Consider the following 22,285-nt stretch of genomic DNA (forward strand, 5'->3'; position numbering starts at 1 on the left):
AAAAAATAAAGCATTGTAAAAAAAAAAAAAAAAATTGTAAAAAATAATTTAAAAAAATAAATTGTACAAAAATAAAGATAAAAAAAAAAAAAAAAAAAAAAACACACACACACACCACTGACACAGTCCACGCATCATCAGTGCTGCATATTAGTGCCACTGTCACATGACATTAACAAAAAAGTATCGGTATCGGAGAGTACTTGAAGAAAAGTATCGGAGAGTACTTGAAGAAAAGTATCGGTATCGGAGAGTACTTGAAGAAAAGTATCGGAGAGTACTTGAAGAAAAGTATCGGTATCGGAGAGTACTTGAAGAAAAGTATCGGTACTTGTACTCGGTGTTAAAAAAAAAGTGGCATCGGGACAACCCTATTAAATATGACAGACTTGGCAGGCCCTTAGATGTGAGATGAAGGGCCCAGAGCCACGTCACTTCTAATGAACCAAGTCTCCTATTAGGTAACAATGTTGTGTCTACTTTAGGAAATGGAGTTTCACTGTCTGAAACCAGATAAGACGAAAGAGTAATGGAATGAACACAAGGTAGAGATGACATCAGCCCGTCCCCCCCCCCCATCCCTCCACCTCGTCCAATCAGGGAACACCTTGTATTACGTGATAAAAATACAAAGTGTTCTGTGAATGGTGCCCATGCCATGCAGTAAAACCCAGCGATGTGTTCACTATGCAGAAGGGCAGCTGCTCAGCACAGGACCTGGAAGATCACAATAAATCACTGTAGTAGCAGCGACTACTACAGAGACTGTCTGCTTCCACAGCAGCCTCTCAGGTATGGTATATGTATACTTACATTGGTCCAAGCTGGAGAGCTGCATCTATGCATATCTGGAGTTCACCTTTAAAGCGGAAGTAAACCCATCCATAAAACAGTTTCATTTCTGGCACGTGCCAGAAATGTAGCACTCCCATTGGTTGTCCTCTCAACCGAACTGTCAAACCATCCAATAGCTGGTGTCATAACTGATCACATGTGCAGCATCATGGCAGTTGTAGAATAAACAGAGGCAAAGATGGCCGCTTCCTTGGCTGAAAACGATAGGGGGGGGGGGGGGTTACTTACACTTTAACAGCGCTTGGATGGACATTTCCTGGGGTGGTCAAAATGATGTCAACTATTTTTTTTTATTTTGCGGTCTCTGCTCATACTGTGTTTCTGCCATTCGCCAGCAAAGTAAATATCTACAGTGGGGGAAAATAACGATCGTCTTCCCTGCAGATTGTGTAAGTTTTGCCCACTTACAAAGAAATGAAGGGTCTATAATTTTTATCAGAGGTGTATTTTATATGATAGAGACAGAAGATCAACCAAAAAAAAAAAAAAAACACACAATACTGTAAGGATAAATGGAGTTGCAGTTCAGTGAGTAAAATAAGTATTTGATCCCCAACCAACCAACAATAATTCTGTCCCCCACAGACTGGATACAGTAGGTGCTCACGTGGTACACAGATTAGTCCTGTCAATGTAAGAAGGTTCTCCTAACGACAACTCGTTATGTGTATAAAAGACACCTGTCCACAGAATCTCTTTCTTCCATTCAATCCTCACCATCATGGGGAAGACCAAAGATCTGTCAGAGGAGGTCAGGGAGAAGATTGTAGACCTGCACAAGGCTGGAATGGGCTACAAGACCATCAGCAAGAAGCTTGGTGAGAAGGAGACAACTTGGAAGAATTACAAAATAACCAATCGTCCTTGGTCTGGAGCTCCATGCGAGGTTTCTCCTCATGGGGTGAGGATGGTCATGAGAAAAGTGAGGGATCCGCCCAGAACTACACGGGAGGAGCTTGTGAAGGATCTCATCTGACCACAGTCACCAAACAAACCATTGGTAACACCATACGCTCCTCAGGAAGACACATGTAGAGGAACATCTGAAGTTGGCCAATGCACATCTAAATGATTCAGAGAAGGATTGGGGGAGAAAGTTCTGTGGTCAGATGAGACCAAAATTCAGCTCTTTGGCATTAACTCGACTCGCTGTGTTTGGAGGATGAACAATGCTGACTATGACCCCAAGAACACCATCCCTACAGTCACACACGGAGGTGGAAACATGATGCTTTGGGGCTGTTTCTCTGCTAAAGGTACAGGCCGACTTTGCCGCATTGAGGGGCCAATGGACGGGGCCACGTATTGTAAAGTCTTGGATGAGAACCTTCTTCCCTCAGCCAGAACACTGAAGATGGGTCATGGATGGGTCTTCCAGCATGACAATGACCCAAAACACACCGCCAAGGCAACAAAGGAGTGGCTCAAGAAGAAGCACATTAAGGTCGTAGAGTGGCCTAGCCAGTCTCCAGACCTTAATCCTACAGAAAATGTATGGAGGAGCGGAGACTTCGAGTTGCCAAGAGACAGCCCAGAAACCTTCAGCATTTATAGAAGATCTGTAAAGAAGACAAAATCCCTCCTGAGATGTGTGCAAACCTGGTCACCACCTACAAGAAACGTCTGACCTCTGTGATCACCAACAAGGGTTTCTCCACCAACTACTAAGTCATGTTTTGCTTGGGGGATCAAATACTTATTTTACTCACTGAACTGCAACTCCATTTATAACATTTGTATCATGTGAGTTTCCTGGATTTTTGGTAGATATTCTGTCTCTATCATATAAAATACACCTATGATAAAAATTATAGACCCTTCATTTCTTTGCAAATCTACACAATCTGCAGGGGAGGAAATCATTAATTTTCCCCACTGCATCAGATTATCCAACTAAGCCTTGATGGAGTTCTCTGATCCCTGATAAAGTGGGGTGTTTGCGCCCCCCCCCCCCCCCCCCCGAAATGAGACGTTTCAGGGGGCAAACTGGTCTGGAAATCTGGACTCCTTCACATTTAGTCTGGAGCACCTGTTGTATCTTCATGGCTCTGAACTTTCTGGGTTCCCATCAGAGGGGAACCTTCCAGAGCAAGTCGGCTCCTGCAATGGATTTGGTTTCTTTATTCTACAAATGGAATAAGTGTTGGGAGTCTCACCTCTGGCGGCTTGTAGGATGACACCTTCATCATGGCGAGGACATCCTCCAGGTAATGCTGCTTCACAGGATACATGAACCCCGGCACCCGGACAATCGGACAGTCCCCGAAGTACTTAGAGATGCGCTCGTTATCGCCCGTGGCGCTCATGAGAATCACTTTGATGTTGGGGTTCAGTTTCTGCATCTGCTTCACCAAGATAAGCAAGAAGTCTGTGCTGACGTCCCTCTCGTGGACCTCGTCCACTACCACGTGGCTGACCCCCTCCATGGTGGCATTAGTCTGCAGCTTCTTTAACAGCACGCCCACCGTGCAGAAGAGCAACGCACCGCCGCGGGCGGGAAGCATGTTCTCCAGCCGGACCTGGTAACCCACATTACGGCGTAGGGTCGGCCCCAATTCCTGGGCCACGCGGTGACACACCGACACAGCGCTGATCCTACGCGGCTGAGTGACAAGGATATTACACCGAGCTCCCCACCCGCTGAGGATGGCGTCCTCCAGGATATAGCGTGGGATACGCGTGGTCTTCCCGCATCCCGTGTCCCCGGCTATCACCACTACGGGACTGGCGTCAATGGCCGCCAAAATGGCCTCTTTATGGTCATCAGCTGGTAACGGCTGTAGAGGTTTCCCCTGGCTGCTCTGCCATTTGGCATTCAGTGAGCGATTGATCTGATCTGCTTCCTCCTCAGATAACGGGGTGTATGGCTGGCAGGTAATGGGGTCACTGATTGTGTCACAGTCCGACCAATCGTCTGTTAACTCCATCTGTGAGGCGGAATATTCCTGAATGTCGGATTCCATCTTCAATTCTGACTCCAAGGGGAACTGCAGAGGAGAAAAGTGACATCACTTATTAAAGGTTCAACTTCACCTGTATCTGTTATATCAACATCGGGTCCTAGAGAGCAAAGTCAGAAGATTTATAGTGCTGTGTGTCTCTGCCCCTCCCACAATAGGGAGATTTCCCTGCAGTAGTTTGTGTCTCTGCCCCTCCCACAATGCAGAGATTTCCTGCAGTAGTTTGTGTCCCTGCTCCTCCCACATTGGTGAGATTTCCTGCAGTAGTTTGTGTCTCTGCCCCTCCCACAATGCAGAGATTTCCTGCAGTAGTTTGTGTCCCTGCTCCTCCCACATTGGTGAGATTTCCTGCAGTAGTTTGTGTCTCTGCCCCTCCCACAATGCAGAGATTTCCTGCAGTAGTTTGTGTCCCTGCTCCTCCCACATTGGTGAGATTTCCTGCAGTAGTTTGTGTCTCTGCCCCTCCCACAATAGTGAGATTTCCAGCAGTAGTTTGTGTCTCTGCCCCTCCCACAATGATGAGATTTCCCGCAGTAGTTTGTGTCTCTGCCCCTCCCACAATGATGAGATTTCCTGCAGTAGTTTGTGTCTCTGCCCCTCCCACAATGCAGAGATTTCCTGCAGTAGTTTGTGTCCCTGCTCCTCCCACATTGGTGAGATTTCCTGCAGTAGTTTGTGTCTCTGCCCCTCCCACAATGATGAGATTTCCCCCAGTAGTTTGTGTCTCTGCCCCTCCCACAATGATGAGATTTCCTGCAGTAGTTTGTGTCTCTGCCCCTCCCACAATGCAGAGATTTCCTGCAGTAGTTTGTGTCCCTGCTCCTCCCACAATGATGAGATTTCCTGCAGTAGTTTGTGTCTCTGCCCCTCCCACAATGGGGAGATTTCCTGCAGTAGTTTGTGTCTCTGCCCCTCCCACAATGCAGAGATTTCCTGCAGTAGTTTGTGTCTCTGCCCCTCCCACAATGGAGAGGTTTCCTGCAATAGTTTGTGTCTCTGCCCCTCCCACAATGGGGAGATTTCCTGCAGTAGTTTGTGTCTCTGCCCCTCCCACAATGCAGAGATTTCCTGCAGTAGTTTGTGTCTCTGCCCCTCCCACAATGGAGAGGTTTCCTGCAATAGTTTGTGTCTCTGCCCCTCCCACAATGATGAGATTTCCTGCAGTAGTTTGTGTCTCTGCCCCTCCCCACAATGGTGATATTTCCTGCAGTAGTTTGTGTCTCTGCCCCTCCCACAATGATGAGATTTCCTGCAGTAGTTTGTGTCTCTGCTCCTCCCACAATGGGGAGATTTCCTGCAGTAGTTTGTGTCTCTGCTCCTCCCACAATGGGGAGATTTCCTGCAGTAGTTTGTGTCTCTGCCCCTCCCACAATGGGGAGATTTCCCCCAGTAGTTTGTGTCTCTGCCCCTCCCACAATGGGGAGATTTCCCCCAGTAGTTTGTGTCTCTGCCCCTCCCACAATGGTGAGATTCTCTGCAGTAGTTTGTGTCTCTGCCCCTCCCACAATGGGGAGATTTCCTGCAGTAGTTTGTGTCTCTGCCCCTCCCACAATGGGGAGATTCTCTGCAGTAGTTTGTGTCTCTGCCCCTCCCACAATGGTGAGATTCTCTGCAGTAGTTTGTGTCTCTGCCCCTCCCACAATGGTGAGATTCTCTGCAGTAGTTTGTGTCTCTGCCCCTCCCACAAAGCCATTACAGAAGATGGACTCCCACATCTGGAATACCCCAAACGATTTATCACATTAAGGGAAGTATTTCTAAAAGAAAAAAAAAAAAATGTAGAGCCATTCACTATTCATCCAGTTAATTTGCATGTTTGCACATTTGTTCTGTTGAATGGGGACAGAGTCGAATGTTATTAGGCTATTTTCTCTCCCAGTTGAATGTTATTCATTCATACAGAATTGGGTAAATCAGAAATATACTACATTGTGGCCACTAGATGGAGCCGATGACCATAGGATAAGAAATGAATAATTATTTACTATGATCGTCAGCTCCATCTAGTGGCCATCATGAGGCATTTTACCAAACCACTCTATTTTTAATTAACAAAAACATTCGACCTGTAGAGAAAATAGTTTAATAACATCTGATTTTGCCCCATGCGCACAGAATAAATGAATAAGCAGCTTCCCAGAACAAATAGCTCTGCCTTTATTTTTAATGTATTAGGCCCCTTGGTGGGCAGATCACCCTCCACGCTGCCCCTCACACCCAGGAACAGGAAGCACCATTCACACAGAGGACTCACCTCCTGAAAGTAATTCTCCATTCTAATCAGCAAGTCTTCCGGAACCTGGAACCGCCTCGCCTGCCGCTGCTGCTCCCGTAACTTCTGTACGGCGGAGAGGTGGTACATGGCGTGCGTCAACGGCTTGTTGTTTGGGTCCAGGAGCCCGAGATCCTGAAAGAGAGGGGGGTGGGGTACAGGACAACCGTCAGAGAACTCTAGTAAAGAGAAGAAATTTTGGGCAGAAGCAATCAAATGTTCTCTGCAGATCAAATGTCATTCATTGAAAAAAAAAAACTGTGTGAATATGGAAAATACTGCATTATGGCCACTAGATGGCAAAGGGGAGCCCTAAAAAATTATATGATCCTTGGTTCCATCTAGTGGCCATATTGCAGTATTTTTTTTTTTTTTTTTAATGCTTTTTTTTCATTGAATAACATTCGATCTGCAGAGAATACAGTCTAATAACATTTGATTATCCTTCATTTTAACAAAATAAATTTTACAGGCAGTTTCAATAGACAAAGAGCTATGCAAATATTTTATATATACACCGTTTTGGTGACAAAGATGCAGAATCCCGTCCCACCTTCAGTTTCTGACAGCCCAGGGCAGCCGCCTTCCTCTCCGCTTCTGTCCGCCGCAGGCCGTAAGCGACAAAGGTGAAAGGCTGTGGCCAGCTAATGGTCAGGCGACAGGTCTTCATGCGCCCCCCCTCGTGCTGGTAATAGATGAAGTCCTGGAAGAAGACGAGAAGTGGTGAGAAATCCGCTCTGAACACTCCTCCAACCTGCGTTTCTTTTATCAGATTTAAAGATGGCGTCTCATTGGAGAGAAGCCCCATACCTTGGCACCGTTAGAGGACGTGGCCACCTGGATGACGGAGGACAGGAGGTGCTTGGGATTTGGAAACTCCTTGAGGGCATTCATGGCCGCCAATTCTTCAGCACTATCCAGAGCAGCGTGTCTGCGAAAAAGAGAGAAGCCTTCTAAATATCGAATGTACAATGACCCCGATCCTGCCAGAAACATGAAGTCTCCACAATGACCAGGTCCTGCCAGGAACATGGAGGCTCCACAATGACCAGGTCCTGCCAGGAACATGGAGGCTCCACAATGACCAGGTCCTGCCAGGAACATGGAGGCTCCACAATGACCAGGTCCTGCCAATAACATGGAGTCTCCGCAATGACCAGGTCCTGCCAGGAACATGGAGTCTCCGCAATGACCAGGTCCTGCCAGGAGCATGGAGTCTCCGCAATGACCAGGTCCTGCCAGGAACATGGAGTCTCCGCAATGACCAGGTCCTGCCAGGAACATGGAGTCTCCGCAATGACCAGGTCCTGCCAGGAGCATGGAGTCTCCGCAATGACCAGGTCCTGCCAGGAGCATGGAGTCTCCGCAATGACCAGGTCCTGCCAGGAGCATGGAGTCTCCGCAATGACCAGGTCCTGCCAGGAGCATGGAGTCTCCACAATGACCAGGTCCTGCCAGGAACATGGAGTCTCCACAATGACCAGGTCCTGCCAGAAACATGGAGGCTCCACAATGACCAGGTCCTGCCAGAAAAATGGAGGCTCCACAATAACCAGGTCCTGCCAGGAACATGGAGGCTCCACAATGACCAGGTCCTGCCAGGAACATGGAGTCTCCACAATGACCAGGTCCTGCCAGGAACATGGAGTCTCCACAATGACCAGGTCCTGCCAGGAACATGGAGTCTCCACAATGACCAGGTCCTGCCAGGAACATGGAGTCTCCACAATGACCAGGTCCTGCCAGGAACATGGAGGCTTCACAATGACCAGGTCCTGCCAGGAACATGGAGGCTTCACAATGACCAGGTCCTGCCAGGAACATGGAGGCTCCACAATGACCAGGTCCTGCCAGGAACATGGAGGCTCCACAATGACCAGGTCCTGCCCGGAACATGGAGGCTTCACAATGACCCTGATCCTGCCAGGAACAGAGGTTCTACAATGTCCCCCCATCTTGCCAGGAACATGGATTTCCAAATAAGAAGGCAAAAAAAAAAAAAAAAAATTATAATGTATAAGCCATCAATGAGGAAAACCTGAATACCCGACCTCCTGTTCTGCACTACCTGGGGTCAGTCTGGGCCGAAAGGTCCTTCTGTGCTCCCCATCCGCCATCCTTCTCTGCCAGGGACTGTGCACTGAGCGGAGCTTTGAGTTTCTTGTGTCGGAACTTCTTCACCGAGCCCAACAAGCCGAGATCCTACAGAGAAGAGGAACCCGGTCACTGAAAAGTCCTCCACAGATATACACTGGGGGTTCTACCCCAAATACTGCGCTGCGGTATATGTAAGAGCTATATAATTGTATAATAATAATAATAATAATAATAGTGTGTGACCTGCGGGGGGGGGGGGGGGATGGGAGAGAGGGAACATTAGAGTGTAAGCTCCTCTGGTACAGAGACTGATGTGACTGGCTCAGTGTTCTCTGTACAGCACTGCGGTATATGTCAGAGCTATATAAGTGTACAATCATCAGAAAAATCCTGGCTAAATACTTTTTTTGCGGGTGGTTCTGTTCCTGGTGGCACCAGCAGAGGGCACTGTTTATACTAAAGATTCACATTTACAATTTAAAGGTGGTTCCACTATCACTTGCATCACTGCACTACCCTTCATTCAAGGCTTTAGAACACGTGTGTCATACACAAGGCCCATGGGCCGTATCTGGCCCTCCCTCGAGCCCTGCACGCAGCGCAACCCTGAGTCCTACACTCTGCACGCAGCGCAACCCTGAGTCCTACACTCTGCACGCAGCGCAACCCTGAGTCCTGCGCACCCCTGAACCCCGCACGCAGCGCAACCCTGAGCCCCGCACGCAGCGCAACCCTGAGCCCCGCACGCAGCGCAACCCTGAGCCCCGCACGCAGCGCAACCCTGAGCCCCGCACGCAGCGCAACCCTGAGCCCCGCACGCAGCGCAACCCTGCACGCCACTGAACCCTTCACTCTATGCACCCCTGAGCCCTGCATGCAGCGCAACCCTGAGCCCTGCGCACCTATGAGCCCTGCACGCAGCGCAACCCTGAGTCCTGCACCCTGCACGCAGCGCAACCCTGAGTCCTGAGCACCCCTGAACCCTTCACTCTGCGCACCCCTGAGCCCTGCACGCAGCGCAACCCTGAGTCCTGCACACCCCTGAACCCTTCACTCTGCGCACCCCTGAGCCCCGCACGCAGCGCAACCCTGAGCCCCGCACGCAGCGCAACCCTGAGCCCCGCACGCAGCGCAACCCTGAGCCCCGCACGCAGCGCAACCCTGAGCGCCACTGAACCCTTCACTCTACGCACCCCTGCACCCTGCACGCAGTGCAACCCTGAGACCTTGCGTACCCCTGAACCCTGCACGCAGTGCAACCCTGAGTCCTGCGCACCCCTGAACCCTTCACTCTGCGCACCCCTGAGCCCTGCATGCAGCGCAACCCCGAGCCCCGCATGCAGCACAACCCTGAGCCCCGCACGCAGTGCAACCCTGCGCGCCACTGAACCCTTCACTCTACACACACCTGCACCCTGCACGCAGTGCAACCCTGAGACCTTGCGTACCCCTGAACCCTGCACGCAGTGCAACCCTGAGTCCTGCGCACCCCTGAACCCTTCACTCTGCGCACCCCTGAGCCCTGCATGCAGCGCAACCCCGAGCCCCGCATGCAGCACAACCCTGAGCCCCGCACGCAGTGCAACCCTGCGCGCCACTGAACCCTTCACTCTACGCACCCCTGCACCCTGCAAGCAGCGCAACCCTGAGCCCTGCACACCCCTGAACCCTTCACTCTGCTCACCCCTGCCCCCTGCACACAGCGCAACACTGAGCTCTGCGCAACCCTGAGCCCTGCACGCAGCGCAACCCTGAGCCCTGCACTCTGCATGCAGTGCAACCCTGAGCTCTGCGCAGCCCCGAGCCCCCCCGAGCCCTGTGCACCCCCAAGCCCTGTGCACCGCCAAGCTCCACACGCAGCATACGCCCAAGCCCTGCGTTTTGCACGCAGAGCGCCCCTGCATTTAGTTGGACACCCCCCCCCCTGCTTTAGAATGATAAAATGGTAAATACCAGATTTCTCCACTAGATGATGCCAACTATACTAACGATTTCTTAGCAAATTTATCGCCATCTAGTGATCAAACGTGGTATGTTTTCATTCCAAAAATCGAGGAAAAACATTCAGCCTGCACAGAAAATAACCCAATAAACTTTTTTTTGCCCCGTTTGCACAGAACAAAATGTCCATTCACTTTCACTGGGTGGATCAGACCTTCCCCAGCACTATGTAACCTGGACAATCCTACTGGCGGTCAGGAGATTGGAGCGTATCGATGGATACAATTTATTAGAACATTCAGACATGTTTCTGTTTAGACTGGAATCAATCTGGAAGAGGACAGGCGGCGGGAGGAGGGAGATCTGGCATACCTGAAATATTTTGCACGCTTGTGCGGCTGCATGACGCTCGGCATCGGCTTTCCGCCCACCGCAGCCTTCCACTTCAATGGGTTTCGGCCACTTGATTCGCAGGATGCTTCTCTAGAATGGAGAGGAAACAAATGTATAAAGAATTTAGAGATGCTGCATGTCCAGACAAAAAAAACTTTCATTTACATCTTGGATGGAGAAGGGAAAGGATTAGACCCCCTGTCAGGTCTTTACTGCTATCCAGGGCTCCGTTAGAGAGATTTCCCCTCACTGCTGACATAAAATTCACAGAGAATGGGGAGAACAACGATTGACTCCTCTGCAGATTGTGTAAGTTTTGCCCACTTACAAAGAAATGAAGGGTCTATAATTTTTATCATAGGTGTATTTTATATGATAGAGACAGAAGATCAACCAAAAATCCAGAAAAAATACACAATACAAATGTTATAAATGGAGATGCAGTTCAGTGAGTAAAATAAGTATTTGATCCCCTACCAACCAACAATAATTCTGCCCCCCACAGACTGGCTACAGTAGGTGCTCATGTGGTACACAGATTAGTCCTGTCAATGTAAGAAGGTTCTCCTAACGACAACTCGTTATGTGTATAAAAGACACCTGTCCACAGAATCTCTTCTATTCAATCCTCACCATCATGGGGAAGACCAAAGATCTGTTCAAGGATGTCGGGGACAAGATTGTAGACCTGCACAAGGCTGGAATGGGCTACAAGACCATCAGCAAGAAGCTTGGTGAGAAGGAGACCACTGTTGGAGCGATTATTCAAAATAACCATCGATCGTCCTCGGTCTGGAGCTCCATGCGAGGTTTCTCCTCATGGGGTGAGGATGATGATGAGAAAAGTGAGGGATCCGCCCAGAACTACACGGGAGGAGCTTGTGAAGGATCTCAAGGTAGTTGGGACCACTGTCAACAAACAAACCACTGGTAACACAATACACCACCATGGATTGAAATCCTGCAAAGCCCCCGCAATATCCCCCTCCTCAGGAAGACACATGGACAGGAAGGTCTGAAGTCTACCAATGAACATCTAAATGATTCAGAGAAGGATTGGGGAGAAAGTTCTGTGGTCAGACGAGACCAAAATTCAGCTCTTTGGCATTAACTTGACTCGCCATGTTTGGAGGAAGAAAAATGGTGACTATGACCCCAAGAACGCCATCCCTACAGTGAAGCACGGAGGTGGAAACATGGCGCTTTGGGGCTGTTTCCCTGATAAATGTACAGGCCGACTTTGCCGCATTGAAGGGCCAATGGACGGGACCATGTATTGTACAAACTTGGAGGAGAACCTTCTTCCCTCAGCCAGAACACTGAAGATGGGTCATGGATGGGTCTTTCATCATGACAATGACCCAAAACTTACCGCCAAGGCAACAAAGGAGAGGCCCAAGAAGAAGCACATTAAGGTCATGGAGTGGCCTAGACAGTCTCCAGACCTTAATCCCATAGGAAATGTATGGAGGAGCTGAAACTTCGAGTTGCTAAAAAACCTTACGGATTTAGAGAAGATCTGTAGAGAAAAGTGGACCAAAATCCCTCCTGAGATGTGTGCAAACCTGATCACCACCTACAAGAAACGTCTGACCTCTGTGATCACCAACAAGGGTTTCTCCACCAACTACTAAGTCATATTTTGCTTGGGGATCAAATATTTATTGTACTCACTGAACTGCAACTCCATTTATAGCATTTGTATTGTGTTTTTTCTGGATTTTTGATTGATATTCTATCTCTATCATATATAATGCACCTATGAATTATTATAGACCCTTCATTTCTTTGTAAATGGGCAAACTTATACAATCTGCAGAGGAACAAATCATTATTTTCCACCACTGTAGCTGTTCATCCATCACAACTGCATGTCAATTTTTTCCTTACGAATGGGGCAAAAATCGACTACATATTCTGTGGCTATATTTTCTGAACATTTATAATAACAAAAAAAATACTGCATTATGACCACTAGATGGCGATATAAGAATAAATGGTTCTCCTCAGCCCCATCTAGTGGCCATAATGCAGAATAATTTTCAGCCCTTACACATTCCATTTGCAGAGAACATAGCCCGGGAACATTCCATTACACCCCATTCACACAGAATACATTCACTGGCCGTTTAGAAGGATGAGCAGCCGACACGTAGCGAGGGAAAGAAATGAAAAAGCTTTTCTTTAGTAGAGTTGGGGAAAGTCGTGTTTATATCGCTAAATCCAAATCACAGCCGTCCAATTGCTTCCATTTACGGCGAGAACATTTTCCCCCGGCTATGCGTTCCTATCGGTGGACCTGGAGCTGGCACAGCGGGTGCTGCTGGGTAGGTTCAGATTTCCCATCATTAAGTGTACCAGGATCATTAGGACAAGAAATGGGGGTGGGGGAGGGGTTGTCACCAAGACAGGAAGGCGTGGACAGTAATAAAACATTGTCAGAAGCTCCAACCTTTCCTACACTATAAATATGTCTTCTCTGTCTGTGTCCCCGCTGCAGAGATTTCCCCTCACTTCCTCTTCTGACAGGAAATCACCCCAGAAGGAAAAAAAGACAGGCTCCACCCCCGACATATTAAAACATCAGGTCTGGAGGGGGGCAGTTCTAGGGGGAAGGGGCAATTGTTGGAGGGATGGGGCAGACGGGGTCCTCCTTACGAAGTCCTGGTTGGATCCGGTGTTGATGTAGGTGATCTTGTCTTTGATGTCGGCGTTGCGCAGGGCATGGCTCAGGGCGTTGTGAAGAAGTTCCTTCGGCTTCGGGAATTGCTTCAGGAGATCCCGAGAATCTAAAGAAGAGAGAAAATCTGACATCAGCCCGACCCCGAGATCCAGAGACTCACAGCTAAGGATATCTGGGAACACTGACACATGATGATGGGGGGGGACAGAGGACACTGACACCTGATTGGGGGGGGAGACAGAGGACAATGAGACCTGATTGGGGGGGGGGGGGGGGGAGACAGAGGACACTGACACCTGATTGGGGGGGGGGGGGGGGAGACAGAGGACACTGACACCTGATTGGGGGGGGGAGACAGAGGACACTGACACCTGATTGGGGGGGGGGAGACAGAGGACACTGACACCTGATTGGGGGGGGGAGACAGAGGACACTGACACCTGATTGGGGGGGGAGACAGAGGACACTGACACCTGATTGGGGGGGGGGGGAGACAGAGGACACTGACACCTGATTGGGGGGGGGAGAGACAGAGGACACTGACACCTGATTGGGGGGGGAGACAGAGGACACTGACACCTGATTGGGGGGGGGGAGACAGAGGACACTGACACCTGATTGGGGGGGGGGAGACAGAGGACACTGACACCTGATTGGGGGGGGAGACAGAGGACACTGACACCTGATTGGGGGGGAGACAGAGGACACTGACACCTGATTGGGGGGGAGACAGAGGACACTGACACCTGATTGGGGGGGGAGACAGAGGACAATGAGACCTGATTGGGGGGGAGACAGAGGACACTGACACCTGATTGGGGGGGGAGACAGAGGACACTGACACCTGATTGGGGGGGGGAGACAGAGGACGACACCGACACCTGATTGGGGGGGGGGGGGGAGACAGAGGACACTGACACCTGATTGGGGGGGGGGGGGGGAGACAGAGGACACTGACACCTGATTGGGGGGGGGAGACAGAGGACACTGACACCTGATTGGGGGGGGGAGACAGAGGACACTGACACCTGATTGGGGGGGGGGGAGACAGAGGACACTGACACCTGATTGGGGGGGGGGGGAGACAGAGGACACTGACACCTGATTGGGGGGGGGGAGACAGAGGACACTGACACCTGATTGGGGGGGGAGAGACAGAGGACACTGACACCTGATTGGGGGGGGAGACAGAGGACACTGACACCTGATTGGGGGGGGGGAGACAGAGGACACTGACACCTGATTGGGGGGGGGGAGACAGAGGACACTGACACCTGATTGGGGGGGGAGACAGAGGACACTGACACCTGATTGGGGGGGAGACAGAGGACACTGACACCTGATTGGGGGGGAGACAGAGGACACTGACACCTGATTGGGGGGGGAGACAGAGGACAATGAGACCTGATTGGGGGGGAGACAGAGGACACTGACACCTGATTGGGGGGGGGAGACAGAGGACACTGACACCTGATTGGGGGGGGGAGACAGAGGACGACACCGACACCTGATTGGGGGGGGGGGGGAGACAGAGGACACTGACACCTGATTGGGGGGGGGGGAGACAGAGGACACTGACACCTGATTGGGGGGGGGGGGAGACAGAGGACACTGACACCTGATTGGGGGGGGGAGACAGAGGACACTGACACCTGATTGGGGGGGGAGACAGAGGACACTGACACCTGATTGGGGGGGGAGACAGAGGACACTGACACCCGATGGGGGGGGGGACGCTGGACACCCGATGGGGGGGGGGACGCTGGACACCCGATGGGGGGGGGGACGCTGGACACCCGATGGGGGGGGGACGCTGGACACCCGATGGGGGGGGGACGCTGGACACCCGATGGGGGGGGGGACGCTGGACACCCGATGGGGGGGGGGACGCTGGACACCCGATGGGGGGGGGACGCTGGACACCCGATGGGGGGGGGACGCTGGACACCCGATGGGGGGGGGACGCTGGACACCCGATGGGGGGGGGGACGCTGGACACCCGATGGGGGGGGGACGCTGGACACCCGATGGGGGGGGGACGCTGGACACCCGATGGGGGGGGGGGACGCTGGACACCCGATGGGGGGGGGGGGACGCTGGACACCCGATGGGGGGGGGGGACGCTGGACACCCGATGGGGGGGGCACTGGACACCCGATGGGGGGGGGGACGCTGGACACCCGATGGGGGGGGGGGACGCTGGACACCCGATGGGGGGGGGGGGACGCTGGACACCCGATGGGGGGGGACGCTGGACACCCGATGGGGGGGGGGGGGACGCTGGACACCCGATGGGGGGGGACGCTGGACACCCAATGGGGGGGGGGACACTGGACACCCGATGGGGGGGACGCTGGACACCCGATGGGGGGGGACACTGGACACCCGATGGGGGGGGACGCTGGACACCCGATGGGGGGGGACACTGGACACCCGATGGGGGGGGACACTGGACACCCGATGGGGGGGGGACACTGGACACCCGATGGGGGGGGGGACACTGGACACCCAATGGTGGGGACAGAGGACACTGACACCCGACGGGGGGGAGGGGGGGACAGAGGACACTGACACCCGATGGGGGGGGGACAGAGGACACTGACACCCGACGGGGGGAGGGGGGGACAGAGGACACTGACACCCGACGGGGGGGAGGGGGGGGGACAGAGGACACTGACACCCGACAGGGGGGAGGGGGGGGACAGAGGACACTGACACCCGACGGGGGGGGAGGGGAGGACAGAGGACACTGACACCCGACGGGGGGGAGGGGAGGACAGAGGACACTGACACCCGACGGGGGGGAGGGGAGGACAGAGGACACTGACACCCGACGGGGGGGAGGGGAGGACAGAGGACACTGACACCCGAAGGGGGGGGGAGGGGAGGACAGAGGACACTGACACCTGACGGGGGGGAGGGGAGGACAGAGGACACCTGATGAGGGGAGGGGGACAGAGGAGACCTGATGGGGGGGACACCTAATGGGGGGGGGACAGAGGACACCCGATGGGGGGGGCAGAGGACACCCGATGGGGGGGGGGCAGAGGACACCCGATGGGGGGGGGGGGACGCTGGACACCCGATGGGGGGGGGGGACGCTGGACACCCGATGGCGGGGGGGACGCTGGACACCCGATGGCGGGGGGGGACGCTGGACACCCGATGGCGGGGGGGACGCTGGACACCCGATGGCGGGGGGGACGCTGGACACCCGATGGCGGGGGGGACGCTGGACACCCGATGGCGGGGGGGACGCTGGACACCCGATGGGGGGGGGGGACGCTGGACACCCGATGGGGGGGGGGACGCTGGACACCCGATGGGGGGGGGGGACGCTGGACACCCGATGGGGGGGGGGGGACGCTGGACACCCGATGGGGGGGGGGGGACGCTGGACACCCGATGGGGGGGGGGGGGGACGCTGGACACCCGATGGGGGGGGGGGGGGACGCTGGACACCCGATGGGGGGGGGGGGACGCTGGACACCCGATGGGGGGGGGGACGCTGGACACCCGATGGGGGGGGGGGACGCTGGACACCCGATGGGGGGGGGGACGCTGGACACCCGATGGGGGGGGGGGGACGCTGGACACCCGATGGGGGGGGGGGGACGCTGGACACCCGATGGGGGGGGGGACACTGACACCCAATGGTGGGGACAGAGGACACTGACACCCGACGGGGGGGAGGGGGGGACAGAGGACACTGACACCCGATGGGGGGGGGGACAGAGGACACTGACACCCGACGGGGGGGAGGGGGGGACAGAGGACACTGACACCCGACGGGGGGGAGGGGGGGACAGAAGACACTGACACCCGACGGGGGGGAGGGGGGGGACAGAAGACACTGACACCCGACGGGGGGGAGGGGAGGACAGAGGACACTGACACCCGACGGGGGGGTGGGGAGGACAGAGGACACCTGATGAGGGGAGGGGGACAGAGGACACCTGATGGGGAGGGGGGGCAGAGGACACCTGATGGGGGGGAGGACACCTGATGGGGGGAAGGGGGGACAGAGGACACTGACACCTGATGAGGGGAGGGGGGGGGCAGAGGACACCTGATGGGGGGAGGGGGGACAGAGGACACCTGATGGGGGGAAGGGGGGACAGAGGACACCTGATGGGGGGAAGGGGGGACAGAGGACACCTGATGGGGGGAAGGGGGGACAGAGGACACCTGATGGGGGGAAGGGGGGACAGAGGACACCTGATGGGGGGAAGGGGGGACAGAGGACACCTGATGGGGGGAAGGGGGGACAGAGGACACTGACACCTGATGAGGGGAGGGGGACAGAGGACACCTGATGGGGAGGGGGGGGCAGAGGACACCTGATGGGGGGGGAGGACACCTGATGGGGGGAAGGGGGGGCAGAGGACACTGACACCTGATGAGGGGAGGGGGGGGCAGAGGACACCTGATGGGGGGAGGGGGGACAGAGGACACCTGATGGGGGGAAGGGGGGACAGAGGACACCTGATGGGGGGAAGGGGGGACAGAGGACACCTGATGGGGGGAAGGGGGGACAGAGGACACCTGATGGGGGGAAGGGGGGACAGAGGACACCTGATGGGGGGAAGGGGGGACAGAGGACACCTGATGGGGGGAAGGGGGGACAGAGGACACCTGATGGGGGGAAGGGGGGACAGAGGACACCTGATGGGGGGAAGGGGGGACAGAGGACACCTGATGGGGGGAAGGGGGGACAGAGGACACCTGATGGGGGGAAGGGGGGACAGAGGACACCTGATGGGGGGAAGGGGGGACAGAGGACACCTGATGGGGGGAAGGGGGGACAGAGGACACCTGATGGGGGGAAGGGGGGACAGAGGACACCTGATGGGGGGAAGGGGGGACAGAGGACACCTGATGGGGGGGAAGGGGGGACAGAGGACACCTGATGGGGGGGGAGGGGGGACAGAGGACACCTGATGGGGGGGGAGGGGGGACAGAGGACACCTGATGGGGGGGGAGGGGGGACAGAGGACACCTGATGGGGGGGAAGGGGGGACAGAGGACACCTGATGGGGGGAAGGGGGGACAGAGGACACCTGATGGGGGGAAGGGGGGACAGAGGACACCTGATGGGGGGAAGGGGGGACAGAGGACACCTGATGGGGGGAAGGGGGGACAGAGGACACCTGATGGGGGGAAGGGGGGACAGAGGACACCTGATGGGGGGAAGGGGGGACAGAGGACACCTGATGGGGGGAAGGGGGGACAGAGGACACCTGATGGGGGGAAGGGGGGACAGAGGACACCTGATGGGGGGAAGGGGGGACAGAGGACACCTGATGGGGGGAAGGGGGGACAGAGGACACCTGATGGGGGGAAGGGGGGACAGAGGACACCTGATGGGGGGAAGGGGGGACAGAGGACACCTGATGGGGGGGAAGGGGGGACAGAGGACACCTGATGGGGGGAAGGGGGGACAGAGGACACCTGATGGGGGGAAGGGGGGACAGAGGACACCTGATGGGGGGAAGGGGGGACAGAGGACACCTGATGGGGGGAAGGGGGGACAGAGGACACCTGATGGGGGGAAGGGGGGACAGAGGACACCTGATGGGGGGAAGGGGGGACAGAGGACACCTGATGGGGGGAAGGGGGGACAGAGGACACCTGATGGGGGGAAGGGGACAGAGGACACTGACACCTGATGGGGGGAGGGGGGCAGAGGACACCTGATGGGGGGGAGGACACCTGATGGGGGGGGAGGACACCTGATGGGGGGGGAGGACACCTGATGGGGGGGAGGACACAGAGGACACCTGATGGGGGGAGGGGGGCAGAGGACACCTGATGGGGGGAGGGGGGCAGAGGACACCTGATGGGGGGAGGGGGGCAGAGGACACCTGATGGGGGGAGGGGGGCAGAGGACACCTGATGGGGGGGGGGACACCTAATGGGGGGGAGGACACCTGATGGGGGGGAAGGGGGGACAGAGGACACCTGATGGGGGGGGCAGAGGACACCTGATGGGGGGAAGGGGGGACAGAGGACACCTGATGTGGGGGCAGAGGACACCTGATGGGGGGGAGGACACCTGATGGGGGGAAGGGGACAGAGGACACCTGATGGGGGGGAGGGGACAGAGGACACCTGATGGGGGGGAGGGGACAGAGGACACCTGATGGGGGGGAGGGGACAGAGGACACCTGATGGGGGGGGCAGAGGACACCTGATGGGGGGGAGGACACCTGATGGGGGGGGACACCTAAGGGGGGGGAGGACACCTGATGGGGGGAAGGGGGGACAGAGGACACCTGATGAAGGGAAGGGGGGACAGAGGACACCTGATGGGGGAAGGGGGGAAAGAGGACACTGACACCTGATGGGGGGAAGGGGGGACAGAGGACACCTGATGGGGGGAAGGGGGGACAGAGGACACCTGATGGGGGGAAGGGGGGACAGAGGACACCTGATGGGGGGAAGGGGGGACAGAGGACACTGACACCTGATGGGGGGAGGGGGGCAGAGGACACCTGATGGGGGGGGAGGACACTGATGGGGGGGGGAGGACACCTGATGGGGGGGGGAGGACACCTGATGGGGGGGAGGACACTGACACCTGATGGGGGGAGGGGAGCAGAGGACACCTGATGGGGGGAGGGGGGCAGAGGACACCTGATGGGGGGAGGGGGGCAGAGGACACCTGATGGGGGGAGGGGGGCAGAGGACACCTGATGGGGGGACAGAGGACACCTGATGGGGGGGGCAGAGGACACCTGATGGGGGGGGCAGAGGACACCTGATGGGGGGAAGGGGGGACAGAGGACACCTGATGTGGGGGCAGAGGACACCTGATGGGGGGGAGGACACCTGATGGGGGGAAGGGGACAGAGGACACCTGATGGGGGGGAGGGGACAGAGGACACCTGATGGGGGGGGAGGGGGACAGAGGACACCTGATGGGGGGGAGGGGACAGAGGACACCTGATGGGGGGGGCAGAGGACACCTGATGGGGGGGGACACCTAAGGGGGGGAGGACACCTGATGGGGGGAAGGGGGGACAGAGGACACCTGATGGGGGGAAGGGGGGACAGAGGACACCTGATGGGGGGAAGGGGGGACAGAGGACACCTGATGGGGGGAAGGGGGGGACAGAGGACACCTGATGGGGGGAAGGGGGGACAGAGGACACCTGATGGGGGGAAGGGGGGACAGAGGACACCTGATGGGGGGAAGGGGGGACAGAGGACACCTGATGGGGGGAAGGGGGGACAGAGGACACCTGATGGGGGGAAGGGGGGACAGAGGACACCTGATGGGGGGAAAGAGGACACCTGATGGGGGAAAGAGGGACACCTGATGGGGGAAGGGGGGACAGAGGACACCTGATGGGGGGAAGGGGGGACAGAGGACACCTGATGGGGGGGAAGGGGGACAGAGGACACCTGATGGGGGGAAGGGGGACAGAGGACACCTGATGGGGGGGAAGGGGGGACAGAGGACACTGACACCTGATGAGGGGAGGGGGGGCAGAGGGACACCTGATGGGGGAGGGGGGCAGAGGACACCTGATGGGGGGAGGGGGGCAGAGGACACCTGATGGGGGGAGGGGGGCAGAGGACACCTGATGGGGGGAGGGGGGCAGAGGACACCTGATGGGGAGGAGGGGGGCAGAGGACACCTGATGGGGGAGGGGGGCAGAGGACACCTGATGGGGGGAGGGGGGCAGAGGACACCTGATGGGGGGAGGGAGGCAGAGGACAGCTGATGGGGGGAAGGTGGGACAGAGGACACCTGATGGGGGGGCAGAGGACACCTGATGGGGGGAAGGGGGGACAGAGGACACCTGATGGGGGGGGCAGAGGACACCTGATGGGGGGAAGGGGGGACAGAGGACACCTGATGGGGGGGGCAGAGGACACCTGATGGGGGAGGACACCTGATGGGGGGAAGGGGACAGAGGACACCTGATGGGGGGGAGGGGACAGAGGACACCTGATGGGGGGAGGGGACACCTGATGGGGGGAAGGGGGGACAGAGGACACCTGATGGGGGGGAGGGGACAGAGGACACTGACACCTGATGGGGGGGGGACAGAGGACACCTGATGGGGGGGGAGGACACCTGATGGGGGGAAGGGGGAACAGAGGACACCTGATGGGGGGAAGGGGGAACAGAGGACACCTGATGGGGGGAAGGGGGGACAGAGGACACTGACACCTGATGGGGGGGGGGGACAGAGGACACCTGATGGGGGGGAGGACACCTGATGGGGGGAAGGGGGACAGAGGACACCTGATGGGGGGAAGGGGGGACAGAGGACACTGATGGGGGGAAGGGGGGACAGAGGACACCTGATGGGGGGAAGGGGGGACACTGACACCTGATGAGGGGAGGGGGGGCAGAGGACACCTGATGAGGGGAGGGGGGGGGGCAGAGGACACCTGATGGGGGGAGGGGGGGCAGAGGACACCTGATGGGGGGAGGGGGGGCAGAGGACACCTGATGGGGGAGGGGGGGCAGAGGACACCTGATGGGGGGAGGGGGGGCAGAGGACACCTGATGGGGGGAGGGGGGGGCAGAGGACACCTGATGGGGGGAGGGGGGGGGGCAGAGGACACCTGATGGGGGGAGGGGGGGGCAGAGGACACCTGATGGGGGGAGGGGGGGGCAGAGGACACCTGATGGGGGAGGGGGGGGCAGAGGACACCTGATGGGGGAGGGGGGCAGAGGACACCTGATGGGGGGAGGGGGGCAGAGGACACCTGATGGGGGGGGACACCTAACGGGGGGACGAGGACACCTGATGGGGGGGAAGGGGGGACAGAGGACACCTGATGGGGGGAAGGGGGGGACAGAGGACACCTGATGGGGGGGCAGAGGACACCTGATGGGGGGGGCAGAGGACACCTGATGGGGGGGGCAGAGGACACCTGATGGGGGGGGCAGAGGACACCTGATGGGGGGGGCAGAGGACACCTGATGGGGGGGGGCAGAGGACACCTGATGGGGGGGCAGAGGACACCTGATGGGGGGGGCAGAGGACACCTGATGGGGGGGGCAGAGGACACAGGACACTGACACCTGATGGGGGGAGGGGACAGAGGACACCTGATGGGGGG

At 56.7% G+C, this 22,285-nt stretch overlaps 1 protein-coding gene across 1 annotated transcript in view; it reads right to left on the reverse strand.

Moving 5' to 3' along the window:
- DHX30 (DExH-box helicase 30) overlaps positions 1-22,285 on the reverse strand; it is a 46,852-nt gene that overhangs the window by 18,888 nt on the left and 5,679 nt on the right. Inside the window, exons 2-8 of the mRNA XM_073632498.1 lie at positions 13,177-13,307; positions 10,498-10,608; positions 8,156-8,289; positions 6,898-7,018; positions 6,641-6,790; positions 6,070-6,222; positions 3,012-3,842 (exon numbers count right to left, since the gene is read on the reverse strand). Coding sequence (XP_073488599.1) covers positions 3,012-3,842; positions 6,070-6,222; positions 6,641-6,790; positions 6,898-7,018; positions 8,156-8,289; positions 10,498-10,608; positions 13,177-13,307 — 1,631 coding nt within the window. The remainder of the gene's footprint in view (positions 1-3,011; positions 3,843-6,069; positions 6,223-6,640; positions 6,791-6,897; positions 7,019-8,155; positions 8,290-10,497; positions 10,609-13,176; positions 13,308-22,285) is intronic.

Source organism: Aquarana catesbeiana, linkage group LG05, assembly GCF_042186555.1.
Source record: "Aquarana catesbeiana isolate 2022-GZ linkage group LG05, ASM4218655v1, whole genome shotgun sequence".
Lineage (NCBI taxonomy): Eukaryota > Metazoa > Chordata > Amphibia > Anura > Ranidae > Aquarana > Aquarana catesbeiana.